General features: G+C 34.6%; 1 protein-coding gene across 2 annotated transcripts in view; it reads right to left on the bottom strand.

The window, feature by feature from the left end:
* The window catches only part of LOC144297262 (ovostatin homolog 2-like), a 51072-nt gene that overhangs the window by 3816 nt on the left and 24356 nt on the right, over positions 1–22900 (bottom strand). Inside the window, exons 18-36 of one of the 2 annotated variants that reach the window (XM_077871119.1) lie at positions 21054–21159; positions 20410–20638; positions 19916–20045; positions 17531–17649; positions 16802–16853; positions 15955–16038; positions 15024–15200; positions 13811–13892; positions 12839–12995; positions 10594–10668; positions 9590–9755; positions 8581–8792; positions 7318–7527; positions 6746–6870; positions 5590–5680; positions 5136–5204; positions 3845–3947; positions 3083–3158; positions 2276–2429 (exon numbers count right to left, since the gene is read on the bottom strand). In XM_077871119.1, coding sequence (XP_077727245.1) covers positions 3106–3158; positions 3845–3947; positions 5136–5204; positions 5590–5680; positions 6746–6870; positions 7318–7527; positions 8581–8792; positions 9590–9755; positions 10594–10668; positions 12839–12995; positions 13811–13892; positions 15024–15200; positions 15955–16038; positions 16802–16853; positions 17531–17649; positions 19916–20045; positions 20410–20638; positions 21054–21159 — 2240 coding nt within the window. In that variant the 3' untranslated portion in view covers positions 2276–2429; positions 3083–3105. Of the gene's footprint in view, positions 1–2275; positions 2430–3082; positions 3159–3844; positions 3948–5135; positions 5205–5589; positions 5681–6745; positions 6871–7317; positions 7528–8580; positions 8793–9589; positions 9756–10593; positions 10669–12838; positions 12996–13810; positions 13893–15023; positions 15201–15954; positions 16039–16801; positions 16854–17530; positions 17650–19915; positions 20046–20409; positions 20639–21053; positions 21160–22900 lie in introns of those variants that run through there. The other variant, XM_077871118.1, reaches the window with a different exon arrangement.

Here is a 22900-nt window from a genome sequence, read left to right as displayed (position 1 = left end):
GATGAAAAATATTATTTAATGTTTGGTAAGAGAAAGTGGAGCTGAGAAAAGAAGATCAATAAGTATCTGGATAGTGAGAAGGAAATGTACATACTGTGGAGAGGGAGGAACCAAATTGTTAAGTGATGATGGAAGAAAAATAAAACAATAAAAGGAAAAAGAGCATGAGACCTAAGAAAAGAGATAAAAGGGAAAAAGCTGATAGAAAGAGGAGGAGGATAAAAAGGATGAGATTTCTAGGAGACAGTAAAGAGGATGTTAGGGCTTGGTTTTTCATGTACTTGTTAAATGTATACCTAACTTATTTCAAAATGCAAAAAGGATGTGATGACTACATAAAAACATGATAGATGGAATGAATTATTCCTGTTGTCCAAGTACTTTGGTATAGAGGGGCAAGAGGGGCAAGTGTCATGTGATACTTGGATAACACGAGCCTCATCTAGATCAGAGCTATACATCATCCTCCATGAAATAGTCCATAGCGGTCTAGTTTACTAAAGATCCCTTCTTAAATACACACGTGTACACAGAAACACACACAGTCACATTGAAACTTGGCATTTCCCATTCAACACTCTAAACTAGAACATCCGGTATGTCCTATTTTATATTCAAATGTAGACCAAGAAAATGATTTTGGTTGTCTGTCCAATATAAACCAGAAAGAGGTTTCAATGCAAGGGGCAAGTAACAGAGCTATATTGTTCATTAATAGTCTTATTCTTTAGAATATATTTAGATCCCAGTTCCCTGTCATCTTTCATACTTACCAAGAAATTTTGCAAGTATAAACATTAAATTCTAAACTTTATCTGTGCCTTGAAGCATAGCTGGTAGCAGGCCTCCCCATAACCTCTTTGGCTGCTTAGAATTTGAAAACAATTTTATTATACCAGCAGACTAACTATTGAATATATGCTAAGTAAAATGGGGATTTAGAATTATTTACTTAGGCAAAAAAAAAAAAATTTCCCACAAAAAGACATTATTTACCACAAAGTAAATTCCCTTCATTTTACTTGAACCTTTAGCATAAAATGTACTAGAAGAGTCATATTTTCCTTGAGTGAAACTCTTGAGTATGTATAGAGCCTAGGGTGTTTTTAAAAACTATGAATACTGATGTCATATATACACATCTGATGTGCCAAGTTTTGATAAAATAAGAAAACTGAGAAGGCATAAAAAAATTCTTAACACAATGAAATAAACTTTTATAGCACCAGATATAGATTGACACCAGCAGTTTATCTATGATAAATCTATTAATAAACATTTATTAAGGGCCAAGTTATAACGTGGGCACTATAAGCAGTAGACACTGGGCAGAAAGACAAAAATAAGTAAGTCTAATCATCATCTATTAAAACACTGTATTTTTAATTTGTGGGGCACTGATGACAGAACACTGTTTCCAATTTTTTTAACCCTACAGCTGGAGAACTAATCTGTATCTTTTTCTTGCCTGTAGCAGTATTCTCAGCAGGGTTAGAAGCCTGTAGAGAAGTCAGTAGAGAAATTGTTTTCATTTCTATCCTTATTTTCTCCAATTTCTTCCTGCCTCTGTTTTCTCAATATTAATTTATTGCTTTATCAGTAGTGTTAGGTTGAGCAAAGGATAGACATTGAATGTTGCTTTTCAGTAATAAGTGACAAAATTAGTACAATAAAAATGCTTTTTAAAAAGATAAAATTCCCTTGGGACGCGTGGGTGGTTCAGCGGTTGAGCGTCTGCCTTCAGCTCAGGCCATGATCCCAGGATTTAGGATCGAGTCCCACATTGGGCTCCTTATAGGGAGCCTGCTGCTCCCTCTGCCTATGTCTCTGTGTCTCTCATAAATAAATAAATAAAATCTTAAAAGATAAAATGCCCTTGGATTACCCTTTCAATCATGTGTGGAAACTCAATAAATCCATCAATTCATTTATGACTTCCTTAGTATTTTTCCCCCATTCTTTGATGATCTTTCATGGAGAAGAGTCTGTGTGTTTTGTCTTTGTTTTTGTGTTGCATGTGTTTATTTCCTTGAGCTCAAATGAAGTCCTCTGCAACTTAGTCTCTTTCCCTCATGTCCACTGACCCTGGCTTTCTCTCTTTTTCTCTGTATGTTGGAGGATTCCATATTATGTACATCACAATGTCTAAAAGCTTAGATTTAGAATTGATGACAATAAAGCAAATTATGAGAGTTGTCTTCAAAGAAAATCTTGAGTTTTCTAGGATGAAAATTCTGTATAATATACGGAAAGAAAAGAAAATCACAGACTCAGATGAGAAATGAGAGCATTTTATGGAATAATAGTGAAATAAAATCTGATAAGAAGTCATGGCAGATTGCAGTATACTCAGTACAGGAGGTCTTTCATGGTTTTCTTCCAGGTTTGATACAGAAGAATGAGTTAGTTCATAGTAAATAGCTTTCCACCTGGGATATAAAAACAGAGTTTAAACGATGCATAACTATGTGTGTGTGTGTGTATATATATATAGCTAAGAAAACATACATATATACACACATACACAAACACACACATACATATATATATGTGAATATGTATAAATATAGGTACATATGTATTTAATGACCTATTGATTTTATAAAACAAAGATGAGTGATTTTTAAAAATGAGACATCGGTAAAAGTCACATATATAGTTGTAAATTCTTTTTTTTTTTGTAAATTTTTTTAAAAAGATTTTATTTATTTATTTGAGAGAGAGAAAGATGGAGAGAGGGAGGGCACATAAGAAGAAGCAGACTCCCCGATGAGCAGAAAGCCTGATATGGGCCTCGATCCCAGGAAACTGAGATCATGACCTGAGCCAAAGCCAGACACTTAACCAACTGAGCCACCCAGTTGTCCCATATAGTTGTAAATTCTTTAAAGCTATTTTGAAGAAAATAAAATCTTAATGACTATCATAATACGCATCTAGAACACATAAACTATTCAAACTCTGTGATATACCACAGACTTCTCTTTGCTTCATCCATTGTATTTTTTTTTTTAGGTTTTCCTTTTAGTACCAGATGTATTTTCAATGGTTTCAATGTTTTCAATATTTGTAATTTTCTTACCTCTTCCTGGGCTTTGTTTTGTCTTACTGGGAAGCTGAAACACTATTGATGTTGTAAGAAACAAGGGCATATTCATCTGGAAAATAAAGAGTAAGTTCACCCATCTTAAATCTCCAACTTTCTATAACCAGATTATGTCAGACAATATAGGTACATCAGGCCTAATCTTTCCAAAAATTTTACAAGACAATCAATCACTTCTCCAATTTCTAAATCCAAAAATATCATATTTAAGCTTAAGGTATTTAATGAAGTACATTCAATTAGTAAATGATAGAGCAGGAATTCAAATACTTGATACACTTTGTATGACATTTAATGAGAAACTAATAGCATTGACCTTCCAGGGAAAATTTTTAGGGTCTTTATACATCTTAATAATTGTTTTGGAAATTAATCTATCAAGACTTTCCTATAACGTTTCAAAATATTGCCCCCTCCCCTTCTCAAATCAATGTCCATAAAGGTAGCATGAAATGTAATTCTTGGCATTGACAACGACAAAAATAACAACAAAGATATCTTAAAGCTCAGCATGTATCTCAAGTTAAAGAGGAGCCCTCTCACATCAAAAGGATTCTAGGCATTGAAAAACTCTGGTAACTGGAAAATGGCCCAGACAAAATATATAGTAGGGAGAAAAAAAATCAATATATAAAGTAAAAGCAGTCATCATTTAGTCTTTGATGACGGAGGATGATTTTGGAAAATGTAGAGGCTCAGGAAGTCAGTAGCTTTAGGACATAGGCATTGCTTGCCTACCTTTTTCATAATAATCATAGACCATAACTGGGGCTGGCTGAATGTTGGACACAAGGTTGGTTTGCTCAACACTGAAAGTAAAGTGGTTTGCTGTCCCAAAAACCTGTAAAGATGCAAATTATAAATATGTCAGGTCTGCATCACACAAAGACACAAATTATAAATACATTAGGTATAAATACATCAGCAACAAAAAGAAAATCACAGGGATCCCTGGGTGGCGCAGCGGTTTAGCGCCTGCCTTTGGCCCAGGGCGTGATCCTGGAGACCCGGGATTGAATCCCACATCGGGCTCCCGGTGCATGGAGCCTGCTTCTCCCTCTGCCTTTGTCTCTGCCTCTCTCTCTCTCTCTCTGTGACTATCATACATAAATAAATAAATATTTAAAAAAAAAAAAAAAAAGAAAATCACAGAACAAATTATCTCTGGGAGTTCATTATTTACTTAATTAAATAGATCTAGGGTAGCAGGATCTTACATAATGACAAAATAATGAGTTAAATGATATTAAATTATATGAAATTTTAAGTTCCATTTCTTATATTGAGGTCCAAGAAATCTAATTGAAAGCATTAGGGTAATGCAGGTGTGAATGGTCATGATGTACACATAGAAGGGATGACTCTAAAACTCTTGCTAGCCTTTGTTGGAGTTCAAGCCAAACTATAAAAGAATTATACATCTGCTCTGTAACCATACCATGTTCGATGCTGTGAGGAATGAAAAACAGGGAAATGATAGTTCTGACTTGAGAGTCACCTAGTCAAGTAGCAAAAGCATATATAAAACAATGTTAGAGTTAGTGGGGAGAAGATAGATTATCAGTGGGATTGAAGAGCACTGATCATCTTTAATGTCCCATATTTTTTGACTAACTCTGTCATATATACAGCTGACCCTCTGTAGGGGCATCAACCCCCTGCATAGTTGAAAATCTGATATAAGTTTTGACTCTCCAAAAACTGAACTACTAATAGCTTACTGTGGACCTTACCAATAACATAAACAAGACATATTTTGTAGGTTGTATGTGTTATATACTGTATTCTTACAACAAAGCAAGCTAAAGAAGATGTCATTAAAAAATAATAAGGAAGAGAGAATATATTTACAGTTTTGTACTGCATTTATAAAAAAGAAGTCCTGTGTGAGTGGACCCATGCAGTTCAAACCTGTGTTGATCAAGGGTCAACTGGATGTATTCATTTACATATGAATAAAATACAAGCATCCAAGGACATTCGGAAAAGAAAAGAAAGCCATGGGGAAAAAAATTATTACTCAACTTACAGTTTCCAAGTAGAAAAGAACATGGTCATTCTTGACTTCAGTCTTCATCACTTGGCCATTGTTTTCAAGCTTTATAGAAATTGGCAGGGAGGGATGGAGATTAAAATATTAAAGAATACCTCTAGTATTGAATATTTTCTTGCTTTTTACTTAACCAGTTTTCAGGTTTCTATATTATGGATGTTGTCTGTGCCATGATATTTTTTATAAACACAAGTAGGGACTAAATAAAGAACAAAGAATTGTATAATTGTATTATGACCTATGGGAAAAATGACTGCCAATTGCTTCAAATTAAGAATACTTGTTTCTCCAGTGTTATAGCAAAAATAAAAATGAACTTTGAGTATATTTATGTAAAGGAAGAATTACATGACTTTGTTTGGCTAACAAATTATTGTATCTATACACAATTTCTTTTTCTGGACTGAAAGTGTAGTCTTCTATTATTTACCTTCTCAATGGATGCCATGACTGGAGTAAATCCTGACAGCATTTTTACATCAACAAGGACCATATTGGAGTTATTGTGAATTCCAGTATACCTGAAATTTAAAAACAACACAAGTTTAGACAATAGCCTAAAAAGTGACCTATCTTATGGCAAGGATGGTGGATACATAGATACCAACTGGCTATATATCTGGAGCAAAGGTAAAAAACTGAAGAGGGAACACCTAAAGAAAGTGATTCTCAAACATCTGAGAATAGGAACAATTAGAAAGACAAGGGACATATAAATTGGGATAAAGAGTGAATTATATGGACCTGAAATCTCCCCAATCTCTTTTAAGCTTCCTCGGGGCCTCAAAGTCATAGCTTATAAACAAAGCTGATAAGTTTATATCACATATACTTATTTTAGCTTCAGATTTGCATAATACTTAAAGGATATCTTTGTTTAGAAAGCAAGGTGTTGGTAGAAATTTAGAGTAACCATGTCCCCAAGTCATGTAGATTATGTCCCTAACTCTGGATAGCATTGTTGGGACACAAAATTGAGAGTTCCATGGTGTATGCAGTTCTTATCTTAGCTCTGATGTTTAAAAGATTTCATTTGGAAATCCTAAGAAAAATCCCCCAAATGAATTGTATTCAATGTTTCTCCATGTATTAATGAGGACTAAAACTCTCTGGCACCTATAAATTATATTTTAACTCAGGAAAATTATTTTATCTACTCCAAAAAATAAAAATCTAAAATAATTGCTCTACACAGTTAGAGAATAAGCATCCATAAGTTTTCTCATGCTGGCCCACCTGTGCCTGTCTTTGGCACCTCCATTGTCCAAATCCAACGGTACTTCCATAAACATGAAACACCGGAGGCATTTCTGGAATATCAGTGATGCAGAAGCTTTCAAATTCATACTTGCCTACAGTACAATTCTCACTTGCATAAGCACTGCACTGTGATGTACACACAGAGCTAGAAAGAGCCTATGCTATAGAAATGTCACCACCAACATATGAACTCATTGTGGTCACCATCATTAATATTTATTTTGCTAGTATTTAAAACAATTACTTTTTTAAAAAAACAATTATTTTTTAATCTATTACTCAGGATCTCTCTAACCCAGGAGTTGATAACAAAATGGAACACTTACTTGAGGGTTACTATCAGGTCAAAATATCTCTGAAATGTATCTGAAGAGTTTTTCTTGATTATTTCCAAGGAAAGGGAAAATCCAGATGCTTTTTTAGGTAATAGTACATTATTCCTCAGGGTAACCTAGAAAGAATGCCAAATCAGAAGACAATCCATTCATATATCCTGTAGTAAGAACTGAAGGACTTATTTTTTCTCTATTTTCATTATTACTGCACTTTTTTTTTACATTTTTATCATTAGGGAATAAGGCAAAATGTAATTATCCAGGTTTCAGTAGACCCAAGAATCTTTACATAAACAAATAATCTTGACATAATGGAAACATCAGAATGCTTTCTAACAGCGATGTTCTTCAAGAAACCTCAGTTATCTAGCTATGCTTAAGAGTATCTTTTTGTAAAATAACTTGCATTTTCAACTATTGAATAGAAAATATCAATGAGAGAAAGAACAGAGATAATAATGGAAATACACAATGGCAAAATAACACTCCATCTGTAACCGAAAGGATAGTCTAGCTCTTTAACTGGAAAATATTTATCTTTGTCTCAGGTAGATTTCTATTACCTGGATAAATGCACAACCTTGTCCTTCCACATCTAGTGTGTATTGTCCATGTGCTTTTGTTAGTTCAGAACGCTGGACCAGTAAGCGATTGTCACCGTTGACCTGGAACATCTCATTGGATTCTTCACCGCTTAAGGTGACAGTGTTTTGATCATTAGAGAAGGTGAACTTCATATAGTGGGTTATAGCAAGAAGACAGACAGCAGTGTCCTGCAAAGAACAGTAGAAGCAAAGATCTCAGCTTGTTATGATGCCATATTAGTCATCATTTGGCCATTAACTTTAAGTCGATTCATAAAAATATTCCTATGACAGGTCAACAGAACACCAAGAACCAAATCCTAAACAATAGAAAAATACATTTGCAAAAAAAAAAAAAAAAAAAAAAAAAAAAAGAAAGAAATAAAAAGAAAAATACATTTGCTATGCAATTGTTGTCATTTAGTCTTCCTCAACAAATTCAGATTTTAGTAGTCCAAGGATTTTACAAAGTGTAATCTCTGCATTGAAAATAGTGCCAAATCTTTTATAAAAATTGACATAATATAATATTACTTATATTATCATATGATATTTCCATTATGTCCATTTGCTAAGTATTTTGGTTACCTTGGATAATGCTTATGCCCATTGATCTTTGAAGAAAGTATTCAGAATCAGAAAAGGATGTTGTGAGATACACTAATATGGTTTTATTCAGAAAGTAAGACTACAGTAAAGAAAGTAAGGTGAGAAGTAAAGCTTTCCTTTGAGGGAATGAAACTGCATTTCTTTCAATTTTAATTTTTTTCCGTTAAGACACAAACCACTATTCTTTTTATACCCATTTCTTCCGTTACTCATTCCTTTCATTGTTTTTCCCAATGTATATATCACAGAAACAGAGGGAAATATTTTTTTCCTGGTTGATATATAGTATCATTGGATATCTAACTTATCATCAAGACTCCAGTGCTTATGACAACAATCTCTTCTAGACCTGTATTCTACTTCTACTGTATACGTGAAAGGAGAAATTAGTCATAAATTCCTTGAAAAGAGACTTTAGTTTATTCATTTATACCAATAGAGAGTTCTTCCTAGAGTGTCTGTTACACAAGAACAGCCCAATAAATAGTTGTTGACTAATAATAGAATACATAATATCGAATATTCTTCATCTCAGAAAGCATTTTCTATGATTACCTTTGCTATCTAGATTATTGAAAAGTAGTATCTTTTGTGTTACACATATTGTTATTATTATCGAGAACAATCAATCACCTGAGTGGAAGAGAAGCCCCCATGCGAATTCATCTGTTGGGCAAGCCATTGCACAATCCTACTCGCATAGGTGAGGTCAGGAGTTTTCTTGGAAAGAACAGCCAACAGCACGTAACAAGTCTTCTCGGTCTCAGCAGAAGGTGCATGAGGAATAAAGGATGGGGATGTGTCTGTCTTGGGTTTCTTTGCCCTTTCCCAATATATCACATTATCTGAGGAAAAGGAAGAATTTTCACACAGTCCCTATAAACACCATTAATTACTCATAAGAACAGTGCAAATTCCATTCCTGGCCTCTGCTATGGGCTGAAATGAGTCCCCTTCAAATTCACATTTCAAGTCCTAATCTCTAGTACCTCAGATTATGACTGTATTTGGAGATAAGGCCTTTAAAAGGGGGTGATTCAGTTAAAATGAAACTATTTGGGTGGGCCCTAATCCAGTATGACTGGTGTTCCAATAAGAAGAGGAATTTGAACACACAAAAGGGACACCAGATAGGCAGGAAAGGCCGTGTATAGACAGAAGGAGAAGATGTCCAAATATAAGCCAAAGAGAAAGACTTTAGAAGAAACCACACCTGTTGACACCTTGATCTTGGACATCTGGCCTCCAGAACTGTGAGAAAATATATTTCTGTTGTTTAAGGAACCTGGTCTGTGGTATTTTGTTATGGAGGTCCTATCACACTAATAAGCCTCCAATAGCAACTTCCTAAGGTTAAAAGTGGTATGTGATTAAATCCCACAAACAGTACTTTTGGTCTATGGCATGATCACAATGCTTGATTTCCTTTATTTCACTCATTTGAAAAGAAACTAGTTGAAAGGAGAAAGAAGGAAGTAGAAAATATGTAATGTTCTTCAGAGATAAAGGGGCCATTGAGAAACCCCAGAAGAGAAATAGAAACATATCAGTGAAGACAGGGTTCCTATATGGTTGCTAAGTAAGTTTCATTGCTTTATTCTCAAGGTCATCCCCATTAGTAAAAGTGAATAATAATATTTACTTGTTTTGGTAGCAGATTGATCGAGGATCTGGAGTAAGGATTCCACTTGCTTCTCTCTTTCAGCTAATGCAAAAGCATAAGCTAGAATTGCATGGATATAGCCATTGGTGACACCATCTTCCAGTGCCTCCTCTAGGCAAAAGAGTCCATTTCGTAGAGCAGGAAACTAGTTAAGGAGAGGGATAATATATTTTAAAAATATATCAGAATACTTCATAAGCTTGCTGAATATTTAAAATAATCATTCTTTATATAGTATATCCTTGAGGTATATTTTACATAAAAACCTATTCATATGTACACATGTATTATACTTTATAAAATTGTTAAAATTCATTTTTAATGGCAACATTAGTATTTGGGAAATAAAATATACATAATATGAAAATAGTAGTTTTATATCTCCTCAGTAATATTTTAATTGATAATATGTACTTCTTCTATGTGGCAAAGCATATGAATTTATTTTTAGACCTAAGATATTTTACTCTAATATCTAAAATAGAGGTTTATATTTCTAAAGATGATTTTTGACATATTCTAATGACTCAGAAAACTCCTGCTATCTTAGTTCAGAAATAGATTTTTGAGTCAGATAATCTGAATTTGAGATGGAGTGTAGCCAATATGAATCATGCTTAAGTTGAAAATGTTTACACACTGAATTGGTTAGACAAATAGAATATTAAGTTATGCCTATACATAGAATAGGGGTTCTTCACCTGAAATTCATGGCCAAACTTCAGAAGTTATTTCAATACCCAAAATGGTATGAAAAGCTTGTGTATGTGTGCAGTTGTGTATTCTCCCTATAGAAAAACTCAAGAGTGCTCATCACCAGTTTCTACGAATCAAAAAATCTTTGAGCAGTATTCATTTAAGGGGTGGTAATGAATTAAATGCTCTCTTGATGTTTCATTCAGTCTGAGAATTTCAGATCACTCTGAATCCATAATTAATGTGCATTTAAGTGACTGGAATTCAAGGATGATGGGAAGCCATACAGTGAAATTGAGTCCAGCTTCAAGGAAGGCTCCAACAACATATGCAGTGAATAAAATGTTCTCTTCTTCTCCACCCTAAACACAAAGGAATAATTAATCAGAGGACAGTAGGCCATAAAAAAAGCTATTCTTCTGGAGTGAAACTAAGTATGAAAAAAGCAGTAGAACAAATACCCTTATTCATAAAATCATCTTAAATGTAATTTTAAAATTAAATGGTTAATAACTATGCTGAATAAGAATCCATCAAGATTTATTAAAGTAATGAAATAAAAAATACCATTAATCTCAAGTACATTAAAACATAATACACATCTATTTATGCCCTAATCTTGAGTATGAATTCCAAGCAATTTCTATGGCTCTATTTTACTCTATTTGTTGTTAATTTGGAAACGCAAGCAAAGAATTTCTGCTGCTTGGAGAGAAAGTTTCTGGGAAGGTGCCTGAACCTTTCTGGAAAAGTATCCTGAGAAGTAACAATAGTTAGGTCTCATAGATTTCTATTTTTTTTTTAAAGATTTTATTTATTTATTTGAGAGGGAGAGAGAGAGGAAGTAAGGGAGACAGCATAAGCAGGGAGGAGGGGCAGAAGGAGAGAGAGACCTCTCTGAACATGGAGCCCAGCATGGGACTCAATCCCAGGACTCTGGAATCATGACCTAAGCTGAAGCAGACGCTTAACTGACTGAGCCATCCAGGTGTCCCCTCATAGAATCTTAGGGGATAAAATCAGAAAAGCATGTATAAGTTATGCAATTTGTAAGCTGACAGTGAATAGAAATGCAGTGGGGAACTTAAGCATTAAGTAAACCAGCATTCACACCATAGATTCTGATTCAAAAAGTCAAGAATAAGACAGAGGGAGCTGTATGGAGCTCTAAAGATACTAATACAAACAAAACAGTATTCAGCTGGCACTGGAGATCCACTGATCTAGCATAAACCTCTTTTTTTCTCTAAGCAAAAATATGACCTCTTTCTTCTACAGAAAATGAATATCTGAGGAGCTCAGTTTTCAAGGTACAAATAACTGTAGAAGCAAACACTAAAATAAGATGCAGGAATCCATTTAAATTATAATAAGTTCTATTACCATTCCTCTACAGTATAGGTTTTTATTTTTTCGCTGCTTCTTACTCTTTTCCAATTTGATACGCACGCGTGTGTGCGTGCACGCACACACAAACACACAATTATGGAAGAGGGATTGGGTAAGATCAGACAAACTGAAGCAGTAGTCAGTAATGAATTCACTAAGGAGAAAAATGTAGAGATGTTTTAGAAGAGAACATGAAAAATTCTCATTTTTTACATGAGAACAAGGGCTCTTCTCTACCAGGGAGCTACTGTTGTGAAGAATAGATTTGGAATAATTTAAAGACATTTTTCTAGACTACAAAAAGTATAGCAATCTGAAAACCATTTGCATTAAAATTGCATACCACACAGAGTGGCCATTTGTCCATATCTTGAAGTTGATTAGCTTTACATTCCCAAATCCAAGAACAGGAATGGTGATTAAGAAGGATACAGCAGGAAAGCCCAGAATATTTCAGGTGATAGTAGGTCATGTTAAAGTATCATGATCAGAGGAGTTGTTTCCAGAGGAAAATACAAAGATTAGGAGAATAAAAGACACAGGGGATGGAATGGAAGTGGACACCTATCTGCAAAGAAAGGAAATCAGAAGGGAAAATTTCTAGCAATTTACCTAAATATGGATAGGGAGTAGGTACCATTAAGGACATAGTTCATATCATTTGAATTTTGACCTAAGGCAAGCGAGGTCTTTATGCTTTGACTTGAGAAGGTATTGGGAGAGTGTTTCACTGAAATTCAGCTGTAAATTCCCAGATATGTTTCCTGAATTTTCTTGCTATCCATAATAGGAATAAATTCCCTAATCAAGGATCCTGATTAGGATCCTTTACATATTGTCTGGCTCCAAATTTATGAATGCTATCTTCCCAGATTTTTCTTCCTTCTCTCCTGTTTTCAGTTTATACACTGAAGGAAACTAGTTCTATGGAAGAACAAAAGACAGTGAAGCAAACAGCAGATTCATGAGGAGTTAAGTCTAGATGGGGTAAACAAGTATGTAGTAGAATGATGCTATGCCTGGCAGATTCAGAAGGGTAATATTCACCAGAAAACATCCCTGTTCCAGATTAATTAGATCAGAGGTAGGAAAGATAGGCAATGCAAAGGGGGCAAGGAGAGCCTGATTGTGTTCATTTCTTACCTCCCAGGCATTGTTGAAAACCTTGCCATCACTTTCAAAGCAGCCATTTATGTTCTGTTTGCTTGAAAGCCAGATTAAAGTCTCTCTTTGAACGTGTTCATCAATGTAAACATATTCCTTCATTCTCTCTAATGTCTTAAAAGTAAGGGCACTGAGCCTGTAATGCAAATCACTAGTTAGACAAAAGTTAGGTAAGAAAGAAATGTCATCTACTCTACAGATTCACTTACCATTGTTCCCTTTGGATAACAGATGCATCTAATTTGGCTAATGTTAACTGCAAAGAATCTTTACTGATAGTGCATTTTTTCCTTTTGATCAGTAAAATGTTATGAAAATCAATATGTAAAGAAGAAGTGTAGGTCATTTTCAGCATGTTTACAGACAAAGTTCTTGCTTTATGGTTCATTAGATTATCTATACATGGAGATGAAGGGGGTATAATCAGATGCTTCTAGTTTTGTTTGTTTGTTTGTTTGTTTTAGAGGGAGAGAGTCAGAGAAGGAAGGGTGGGGAGAGGCGGGGGAGAAGGAGACCTCAACATGGGGCTTGATCTCAAGACCCTGAGATCATGACCTGGGCCAAAATCTAGAGTTGGATGCTTAACTAGGCCACCTAGGTGCCCCTTGAGCTTTCTAGTTTTGCTTTCCTTTCTCCTAACTCTACACAGGTCTCTGAGAAGTGCAGATCAGCCTGTGTCACTTTCCACAAGGTTAGATTGTGGAAGTACAGGAGATTGTCAGTGAATGATCAGACTCCTTGACAAATTGCCATGGCACTCCAGGTGTATGGTTGCATTAGAATTAGAATAATCAAACACTTTAGGTTCTCTGATTCATCTCTGTAAATTCACTTTGAAACCCATTTTGCTTCCCAATCCTACCAAACTCAACTCCCTCAGACCCTCACAAGCCCTCCTCAGATCACTCCTATATAATTCAAGATAAATTTTTTTTCAAGAAAATACTTTACCATATGCTTCCTTTCTGATTCTTCTGCCAAAAAACACTATATGAACCATCAAAGTTTTTGAAAGACAACTGTTTTTGATAACCTAAAGTAAAAAATCAGGAAATTATTTTTTTAATCTAAGAAAATTAGAAGAAAAAAATGGCATAGTACAAGCCCTGTGTTTGGGTTTTAGACATAAATTATTAGATTGATCAACTTTAATTTCTGAAACTCAGAGTCTCTACTCATAGTGAGAAAAAGTAAATTTTACTTTCTGGGGTTTTATGACAAGATATTACATGTGACTATAAATATATATATATGTAATTATAGGCACTTAACTAATTGTTTAATACCTTTTCCTTAAGGTTAATTTTCTTTTGTGTTATCTTTCTGAAAAGAAAACCTGAAGAAATTATACCCTTGGGTATTTTCTTCATAGCATTTTTTTTTCAGATTTTAAGATTTATTTTTTTATGAGAAACACAGAGAGAGAGGTAGAGACATAGGTAGAGGGAGAAGCGGGCTCCCTGAGGAAAGCCCAGTGCGGGATTTCACACCAGGACCCCAGGATCATGACCTGAGCCAAAGGCAGACACTCAATCCCTGAGCCACCCAGACATCCCTTGATATCGTATTTTACAAGATTTATACATCCTTTTTCTATATACAAATCCAATCACTCCATTGCAATGGAACACAACTGAACAAACAAACGGAAGCTGATAAATGAACTATTTATAGCTACTATTAGGAAAAACAGCAATGAACAAGGTAACTTGGCAAAATATTCAGATTAAAAAAAATAGACTTATAATTTGAGATGTTATTGTTTTTTTTTTTTTTAAATTTTATTTATTTATTCATGACAGTCACACGGAGAGAGAGAGAGGAAGAGACATAGGCAGAGGGAGAAGCAGGCTCCATGCAGGGAGCCCGACGTGGGATTCGATCCCGGGTCTCCAGGATCGCGCCCTGGGCCAAAGGCAGGCGCCAAACCGCTGCGCCACCCAGGGATCCCGATGTTATTGTTTTGAATTGAGAAGCTATATGACCACACAGATACTGAATTAAAAAAAAAAGACTAGTTTGGACTCAGAGCATCCCAGTTCAGAGTTCAGATCCACTGTCCCCTACCCATGATAATATATCACAGTAAGAGCTTTATGACATCATAGTATTAGTAACAATTAATTTTATTTATTATGGACAGAAATAACTTAAATGGTCTCACCGTTAGACAAGAAAAAGAAAGCCTTAGATTTAACTTCCTCTGTCAACTGTTGAGTAGATTTCAGATAGTCAAGGACATAGGTATCTGATGCTAGTAGGGCAATATTCTGCTCTCCACATCCATAGGGCATTTGGAGAAGATTCTCCAGATTTTGCATAGCAAGTCCTAAGATATCCCCTAAAAATAAGAAAAGCAGAAGGTTACTACTGCTTATAAGTTGGCATCTCAGCATTAATAACTGTGGATAAAAGACACATAGTGGATGTAGGAAATACTTTAAATTGTACTTAAAAGGTGGAAACAAGGAAAGTTTTCATGAGGTAATTCTAAAGAGAAGATAGGCATGAAAGGTGAAGTTAAAGGAGTTTCTGGTATGAAAAATATTTCTGAAGATCTCATTACCAGAGAGAAGAGGAAGTTAGAATGTGTGTTTGTTTGTTTGCTTGCTTGTTCTTCAAGAAACTGACCCTGTGGATTATAAACTGTAATCCATCACTCCTAAAGAAGTGTTAATGCTAGAAAAAAGTTTACCTCTTATAAAATGATATTTTCTGTTACTGAGGAAATTCCCACCATCTTTAACAAGCAGAATTTATTCTGATTCTTCAAAAGGGAATTTAATATTTCAGAAGAATGAGCTATATAACAGGAGGCTTTGTTTTCTAAATGCCAGTCATTTAGAAACAAGTGTTTCCTGGGACATAGACTTGAAACAAGTGTTTCCTGGGACATAGACTTGAAAATGGTACTGTAATTCCTTTAGATCCCACATGGAAACAAGCATAGAGGATGAACCTTCAACTGTACTTCCCTCCAGCTAATACTTTAGAAAAATTTCTCCATCATGTTATTTTAAGGATTATTATTTTTTAAAGATGATCTCAATCAAAATTTTCAAAGCATCACGAAAGACAAAATTTAACGAACTTACCAACGACAGTGACAAAGGCCCTGGCTGATCCTTCTACTACATTGTTTGGCAAGTCCAAAACTACCTGTTTGGAGGCTTTGGTTCCTAGAAAGAAAATATCGATAAAGATAATGTGATAATTTTCTTTTATAAACTGTAGCAGCTGATCTGTGGGACCAATATATTAGGAAGTAGATTCCATTATTTACTTTTATTTTGCAAGTTGCTTGTTAGAAAAGATAAAACTGACATCTCTGATCTAGTTTAAAATCATGGTACATACAGAAAATGGTATATATATGTATGTATTGGATAATGGCCCTTATCTTCCATTAGTTTAATGCCTAAACTTCTATGTATCAAAAAAAATGCAAAAAACTACTGACTGTGACATATAAAATAGCACACACAAAAGGTGAAGCTTGGAGACTCCTACTAAAATCAGATCATCATCAACAAGATGGCCACAAAGCAGGTGATGGAGGGACAGTGATGTAGCTCTCAGTTGCTTTATCCCAAGAGTACAAAGGGCATAATCATGACCTTCCTCTGTCCAATACTGTGCCACGATCACATGACAAGAGGAACCAAAAACATATAAGATGGGAAAAATAGGCTGTGGCAGACCAATGTCATAGGTGAACTAAAAAAAACAAAAAAACAAAAAACCGCTCATACTTTTTGTTAGCCAAAATTATACAATGAAGATAAGGCATGAAATGAAGTAATCCTCCATTAGATCCTTAAAATGTAATCACTGAAATGACTCAATATGGCAAGGGAACCAACGTGGAAGGAGAGGAAATAAGTTGACTCTGTTGATAAATTTTCTTTGGGACCAATCTGACCACTTAAAGGATCCTCTTACCTTTTGTACAGATAAGGAAACTTTGGGTCATTTCTTTTTCAATACCTTCAGGCTGTCAAAGAGTAAACAACAAGCACAAAATGAGTCTGGGTCACCTTCTATGTAGGAAACGTTATCAAGCCTCAGCTCAGATAGGCACGGTTGGCACATATTTGTCCCTGGGAGATAATCCATTTGTTGCTCCCTTTTGTTTAAATTTGAAGATCACTGTACTGTACCCACTTTAGTCCTTGTGTTCCCACAGTTCAGACAGAGATAACTTTGATGTCATTGTGGGACAATCTCCACTCTTCTGATCCTGTCTAGCATCTCCAATAGACAAATGAACGTGTTTTGCAGGGTAGGGACAGACCAAGAGGCAACATGAGAATTACGCACTGACCAGTGTTAATTCTTTTTGAGGGTGATGAGAACTACATGGGAGTGTAGGACAAATAGATCTGTCTTGGATTTGAGAGCTGGTTTAAAAAGGGAAGGGAAGAGCAACAGGAAACATGATTCAGGAGAAGGAAAATATCATCAAACCTTTTTTGAGTGTTAAGTTTTACTATCTTGGGGTCAGATATTAATTAAAGAAAGGATGAATTTTATTGCTGTTTTATTTCATATAAAATGTTCTGTATTGTGTCAAAAGTAACTGTAGTCAATCAAGTTTATTCAAGAAGAATGTCTTTACATATTTAACTTATTTCTTATCTGGAAGTGCTTGATACTTTTGTATGCACATACCTCTACCAATAGACTTTTGACCACAGTATCTTTCCAGTTTAGATTCTGCTGCTCAGTTGCTTCTTTTGGGCAGGCACTACTTTGTCTGGACTCAGCAACTACAGTGATATTCACTTTACCTGGAAAACATTCCAGAATATAAGTTAAATTGATGACTGGTCCATCTGTAAAGAAATGATTAGAGTCTAATGAACCACATCTTGAATCCAATGAACTGAATACTATCATCATATTTATGCTTGACCAAAATAACTTGCTTTTTCTCCTGCTTGAAGATAATTTGGTATGTTCTGTTTTACCTGTTTCAAGATTCCTTACATTGAATAAATGATTCATTACCTTAAAAACACAAGAAACAAATAAATAAACAAATAAGGAGCAGAATCAGACCTATAAATACAGAGAACAAACTGATGGTAGCCAGAGAGATGGCTGTGGGGGAGGATGAGCAAAATGGGTGAAGGGGAGTGGAGATCCAGGCTTCCAGTTATGGAATGAATTATCATGGGACTAAAAGGCACAGTAGGGGAAATATATAATAATATCATCATAGCCTTGTATGGTGACAGATGGTAACTATACTTGTGGTAGCACAGCATAACCTATAGTGATGATGAATCACTAAATTGTACACCTGACACTTATGTAACATTGTGGGCCAACCATACTCAAACAAAAAAATTTTAAATACCAACCAACCAACCAAAAAATAAGTGATTCATTTACTTAATTAAAAAGTAAGAAATTTTAAGGAAAAATAATAATTTGCAAAGCCAACAGAGCCAATTCCCTGATCATTGGTTGTTTATGAAGGTTACATAGACCAATATGCAGACATAACATCAAATAACCAGGACTCCTAACTTTCCCCAAATTTGAACAAACAAAAATAGTAAAATATGACATCGTGGAAAGGGTGTTAGATTTAAACTAGTGTTAGCAAGGAGTAGTTTTTTTTTAACTTCCTGTGAATCATAGATCATGAAATTAAAACTGATCTTCAGTTTCCTTGTAAAAATTAGAAGACTGAAAAGGTTCATTCTTTTGGTTTAGTATTACTGTATGCCTAAACACCAATATATATATATATATATATATATATAACTATATAGTATAGGATATATTTTATATAGTATATATATATATATATATAGTAATATACATATAATATAGTAAATATATAACTAGTTATATATAGTATATATAGTAAATTGTATATATAATATATATACTATAATATATACATAAGTATATATTTACTATTCTTGTTTTTGCTTATTGCTGTGTTTTGTCTCATTTGTTTCTTTTTAAGAAAGCCTTTGATTCTCCATTCTTAGAACTATGTCCCCCACTTAGTGTCATAAAAGTTGCCATAAAAAATGCCATGTAGTATTCTATCTTAATTGCCAGGTTTAGATTTTTGAAGACCTACTGTAGTCAGAACAATTGAGAAACAAAATCTAACAGGAAAACTAGTTTTAATCAGACCAACCTCACAGGTGAACTAAAATAATCTCATAAATAAACCCATTGCTGTCCCAAATAATACAATGAATATGGGACATGAAATAAAGGAAATTTAATGACAATATTTTACATAAGCGATAAAGCATATCATGCTTCTACCACATCTAGTGTTTTCTGTTTACTAGATTCTTTTTACCTTTCCTTTCCCTTTTATTTTCAACAAGATATTTTCAAATTTATTTTTCTATATTGCAGACAGTATAACATGAAGACAATACTCTTCTCAGTGTTTGATCTCCATCCAAGTGTTCAGTATTTTTGATGTCTCATGATATATTTAGTAAATTTGCAAATCCTGGCAATCATTGTGATTGAGGAGAAATTTTGGTAGGTTACATGTTCATGATATAGGTGAAGGAGTAAGTTAGAAGTGAAGGAACTAGGCCACATTAATGAAAATATAATCTTTTAGTATATGATGTATGGATTTTATAAATCATGAAAATTGGCATTTATATTGTATTTCAATCACATTATGCTTTTATGCAAATGAATGGTAGTTTTGCTCTACATAAGCATAAGCAACTGGAATTAGATGATAAAAATAGTTTTTTTTAAATAGAATTTTTAATTGAGAATTTTAAAAAAGGGGAGGGAGAAAATTCTGTTTGTGCAGAAGGTGTAAGGGAAATAAATGAAGGGAATAAAAATAGGCTGGTTTCCCCCTTCACCTATTTTACCCATCCCAAGGATTAAGAGTATACTTATCATGATGAGCCTTAAATAGCATATAGAATTATTGAATCACTATATTGTGCACCTGAAACTAATATATGTTAACTATATTGGAATTAAAAGTAAAAAAAGAAAAAAGACACTGGCTTCCCATGAGACATTGGCATATACATAGCTGCTTACCCAATATTTTAGGTAATATAGTCCAGACGTATGTTTTCTTCTCTCCAGCTTGGATAACCTCGCTGCCATTGTTTATAGGGGTGCTGATATTTGCCTCAAAATCCTGGGATGCTTCCAACTGAACAGAAATCTAAAAAAACAGTCATGCAATGAGGGTGACACTCTAAATACTTTACTGTTACTACTCTTCTTCCCTTCTTGAGAAAGTTAACTATTTTAAGTTAGCAAAAATTAAAGATACCAAATGACTTCTCACAAGAAGAAAAATAGGGTAGAACACTCATCATTATGAAAGGACATTGTCAAGTAGTATTTAAATCTTTGCTGTGAATTAAAGCAACAGTTTTTGTCCAGGGAATATGGAAACAGGTCTCATCACTTTGTAGTACCATTTTGCACTTGAAGAAAAAGAAGATGGCAATAGTCAAGGAAAACATTGAGGGATCTCTTGGCCATGTTAGATTTTTGTCTCCATGTCAAAAGCAGCAACTTACCTCTACACACGTGTTCAGGTAGCTGAAGACATTGACAATCAAATCAGATTGTTCATTTCGAACAACTGAAAAAGGCAAGGTCATTTCAACAAAGAAAGGCTGGGAGATTTCCAGGGTAGCTGTCGATGAAATGCCAAATCCAGCATCACCATTCACACAGAAGCCATTTGCCTGCCACTGTGTTATAGTATCAGGGATAACGAAGGACAGATTTGCTGAGCCTGAGGAACTAAGGAGAGATCATTGATAAAATGCATTCTTTATCTAAACAAGGAAACTAAATTTAGTCCAGAGCAAGCAAAGGTATATTAACCAAAGGTTAAAAGTAAGTTAAGATGTTTAGACAGGGCATTAAATAACAATCTCGAGAGCTGGATTTCTATGAAATTTATCCTTAAAAATGTCATATTTCTTTAAACACTGAATTATTTTTTAAAAATTGAGGCAGCTTACATCTATATGCATGAGATTAATAAATGAGGAATGTTAGAAAAAATTAAAATATGGGGTCAGTACATACAAATGAATATATTACATATTTTACAAATATGGTATTGATTTATATATCCAGAAATAAATTTGAAGAAATAACCACAAAAAGAAAATAGAAATAAAGACACAGGAGAGAAAACTCAAAAACTCACTCGACACTGACAAGGTCCCATATCCATGTCTCTGGAAAGTTTGTCCTTACTGTTTCTATTATAGCCTGTCCTACATAGTCAAAATTCTCCTTCAAGCTTTCATGAGCTAAAAGAAAAGAGAATGCTTTATTTGGAGAGAACGAAGGTATGGGTTTCAGTGGCACACATCTATTAGCTATGTCTTTATCCACACATGGTCAGTGTGAAGCAAAATAGGGCTTTGCTCCTGGCATTATTGGCATTGCCAATAAATGTACATTTCAACCAAGGCATCAGCATTTTGATGTTCAAATCTCTGCCACTACGAAAAACAGCAACAAACAGACAAAAACAACAATTGGTCTACATTGTTTTTCCACAGCCAAATTTAGAGAAAGTTATATTTATTTATTGAATTGAGTTTCTCATTTGACAATATAGTGTTAGTTCCATTATGCTAACATTACTTTCCCTAAAGTTTCTAGGGACATTAATATTACTAGTTCTAAAGAACACTTTCTTTCATTTGCCTTACCTCTAGTCTGTATTTGACATTCTTCATCACTGTGTTCCTTTCAAACTGTCACTGTTGTTAACCTCTGTGATAGCACATCCTTCTAGTTCTTTTTCCTTTGCGACTCTCATTTTGCCATTCTCATTTGAGGATGTAATTAGTCCCTCTTCGACTTGTTACTAAGAGCTCTGTTTTAGGTCCTCCTCTTCTTTGCGTTATACACTGTCTCCATATCCTCACACATGGTGCCATTACAATGTGTGAGCTGATGACTGCCCCCCGCCCCCACCTCTGTGTCTCCTGCCTGGACCTTTCTTCTGAGTCTCAGACTTATGCATGTCGTACCCTTATGCACACATTTCTTCTAAAATGCTTTTTAGGCATTTCAAATGAAACTGTTCCAAAAGTAAATGGATTATATCCTCCCCCAGTATATCCTGTCTCCTTGAGAGGTACCAAGATCCACTTGCCCAAATCAGAAACTGAAGAATTGTCCTTGATCCCATGCCTCATCCTACGTTTCGCATCCTAACCAATCTGATGAAAACTACTTGAAAACAGCTCTCAAATCTATCCACGTTTTTCTATTTCCAGTGTCTTTTTATGGTAGTCCAAGTACCACCATCTCTCAATTTGATTACTAGCATTTAGAATATTTCATACAAACAGCCCAAATCCCAATCCCCTTTTCCATAGAGCAGCCAAAGATATCTTTTAAAAACACATATTAGATTGTTTGCTGAAAACTTGTCAGTAGTGCATTATTGATTAAGATGCATTCCAAACTCTTAGAATGTCCTACAAGGTCTACATAGCTATCTACCTTCTTAGCTTGTCTTTCAGAGTACTTTCTCCCTGCTTGGAATGCCCTTCTATCTCTTTTGGTGGTGTCTTACTCATCTTTCACTTCTTGGTATAAATGCTACTTATTTGAGGGGCATATAATAGGCGCTTGGAGATTTGAAATTAATGTCTTCTACTCATATTCTTTCCATATAATGCACTCTCCCAAGGCTTTTGGAATTACCTGTTTCACTATAATGCTTCCCTGTTAGACTAAAAGTTCCACGAGAGTAGAAAATAAGCCACTGCATTTACAATGTGTGACTCAGTTCCTGGCCTCAATAAATGCTTCTTGAGTGACTTAACAAATGCATAACTGAGGAAAAAAAAGATTAAAATGAATGATTCTGGGTTTCAAAATATTTTATTGAAACATACTAAAAAGTTGAAATGTTTCCGATAAAGTTTACTGAATATGGTGTCATTGAGTAGCAGAAAAATGGAAAGCCCAACCTCTTGATTAGGACTCCAGAGTAGTTTCAAACTCTGGACTTCATAGGGCTTCTTGACT

The sequence above is a fragment of the Canis aureus genome, chromosome 25 (assembly GCF_053574225.1).
Source record: "Canis aureus isolate CA01 chromosome 25, VMU_Caureus_v.1.0, whole genome shotgun sequence".
Taxonomy (NCBI): Eukaryota; Metazoa; Chordata; class Mammalia; order Carnivora; family Canidae; genus Canis; species Canis aureus.
Note: the sequence above shows the minus strand (reverse complement) of the source record. Positions and strands in the feature narration are given on the sequence as shown.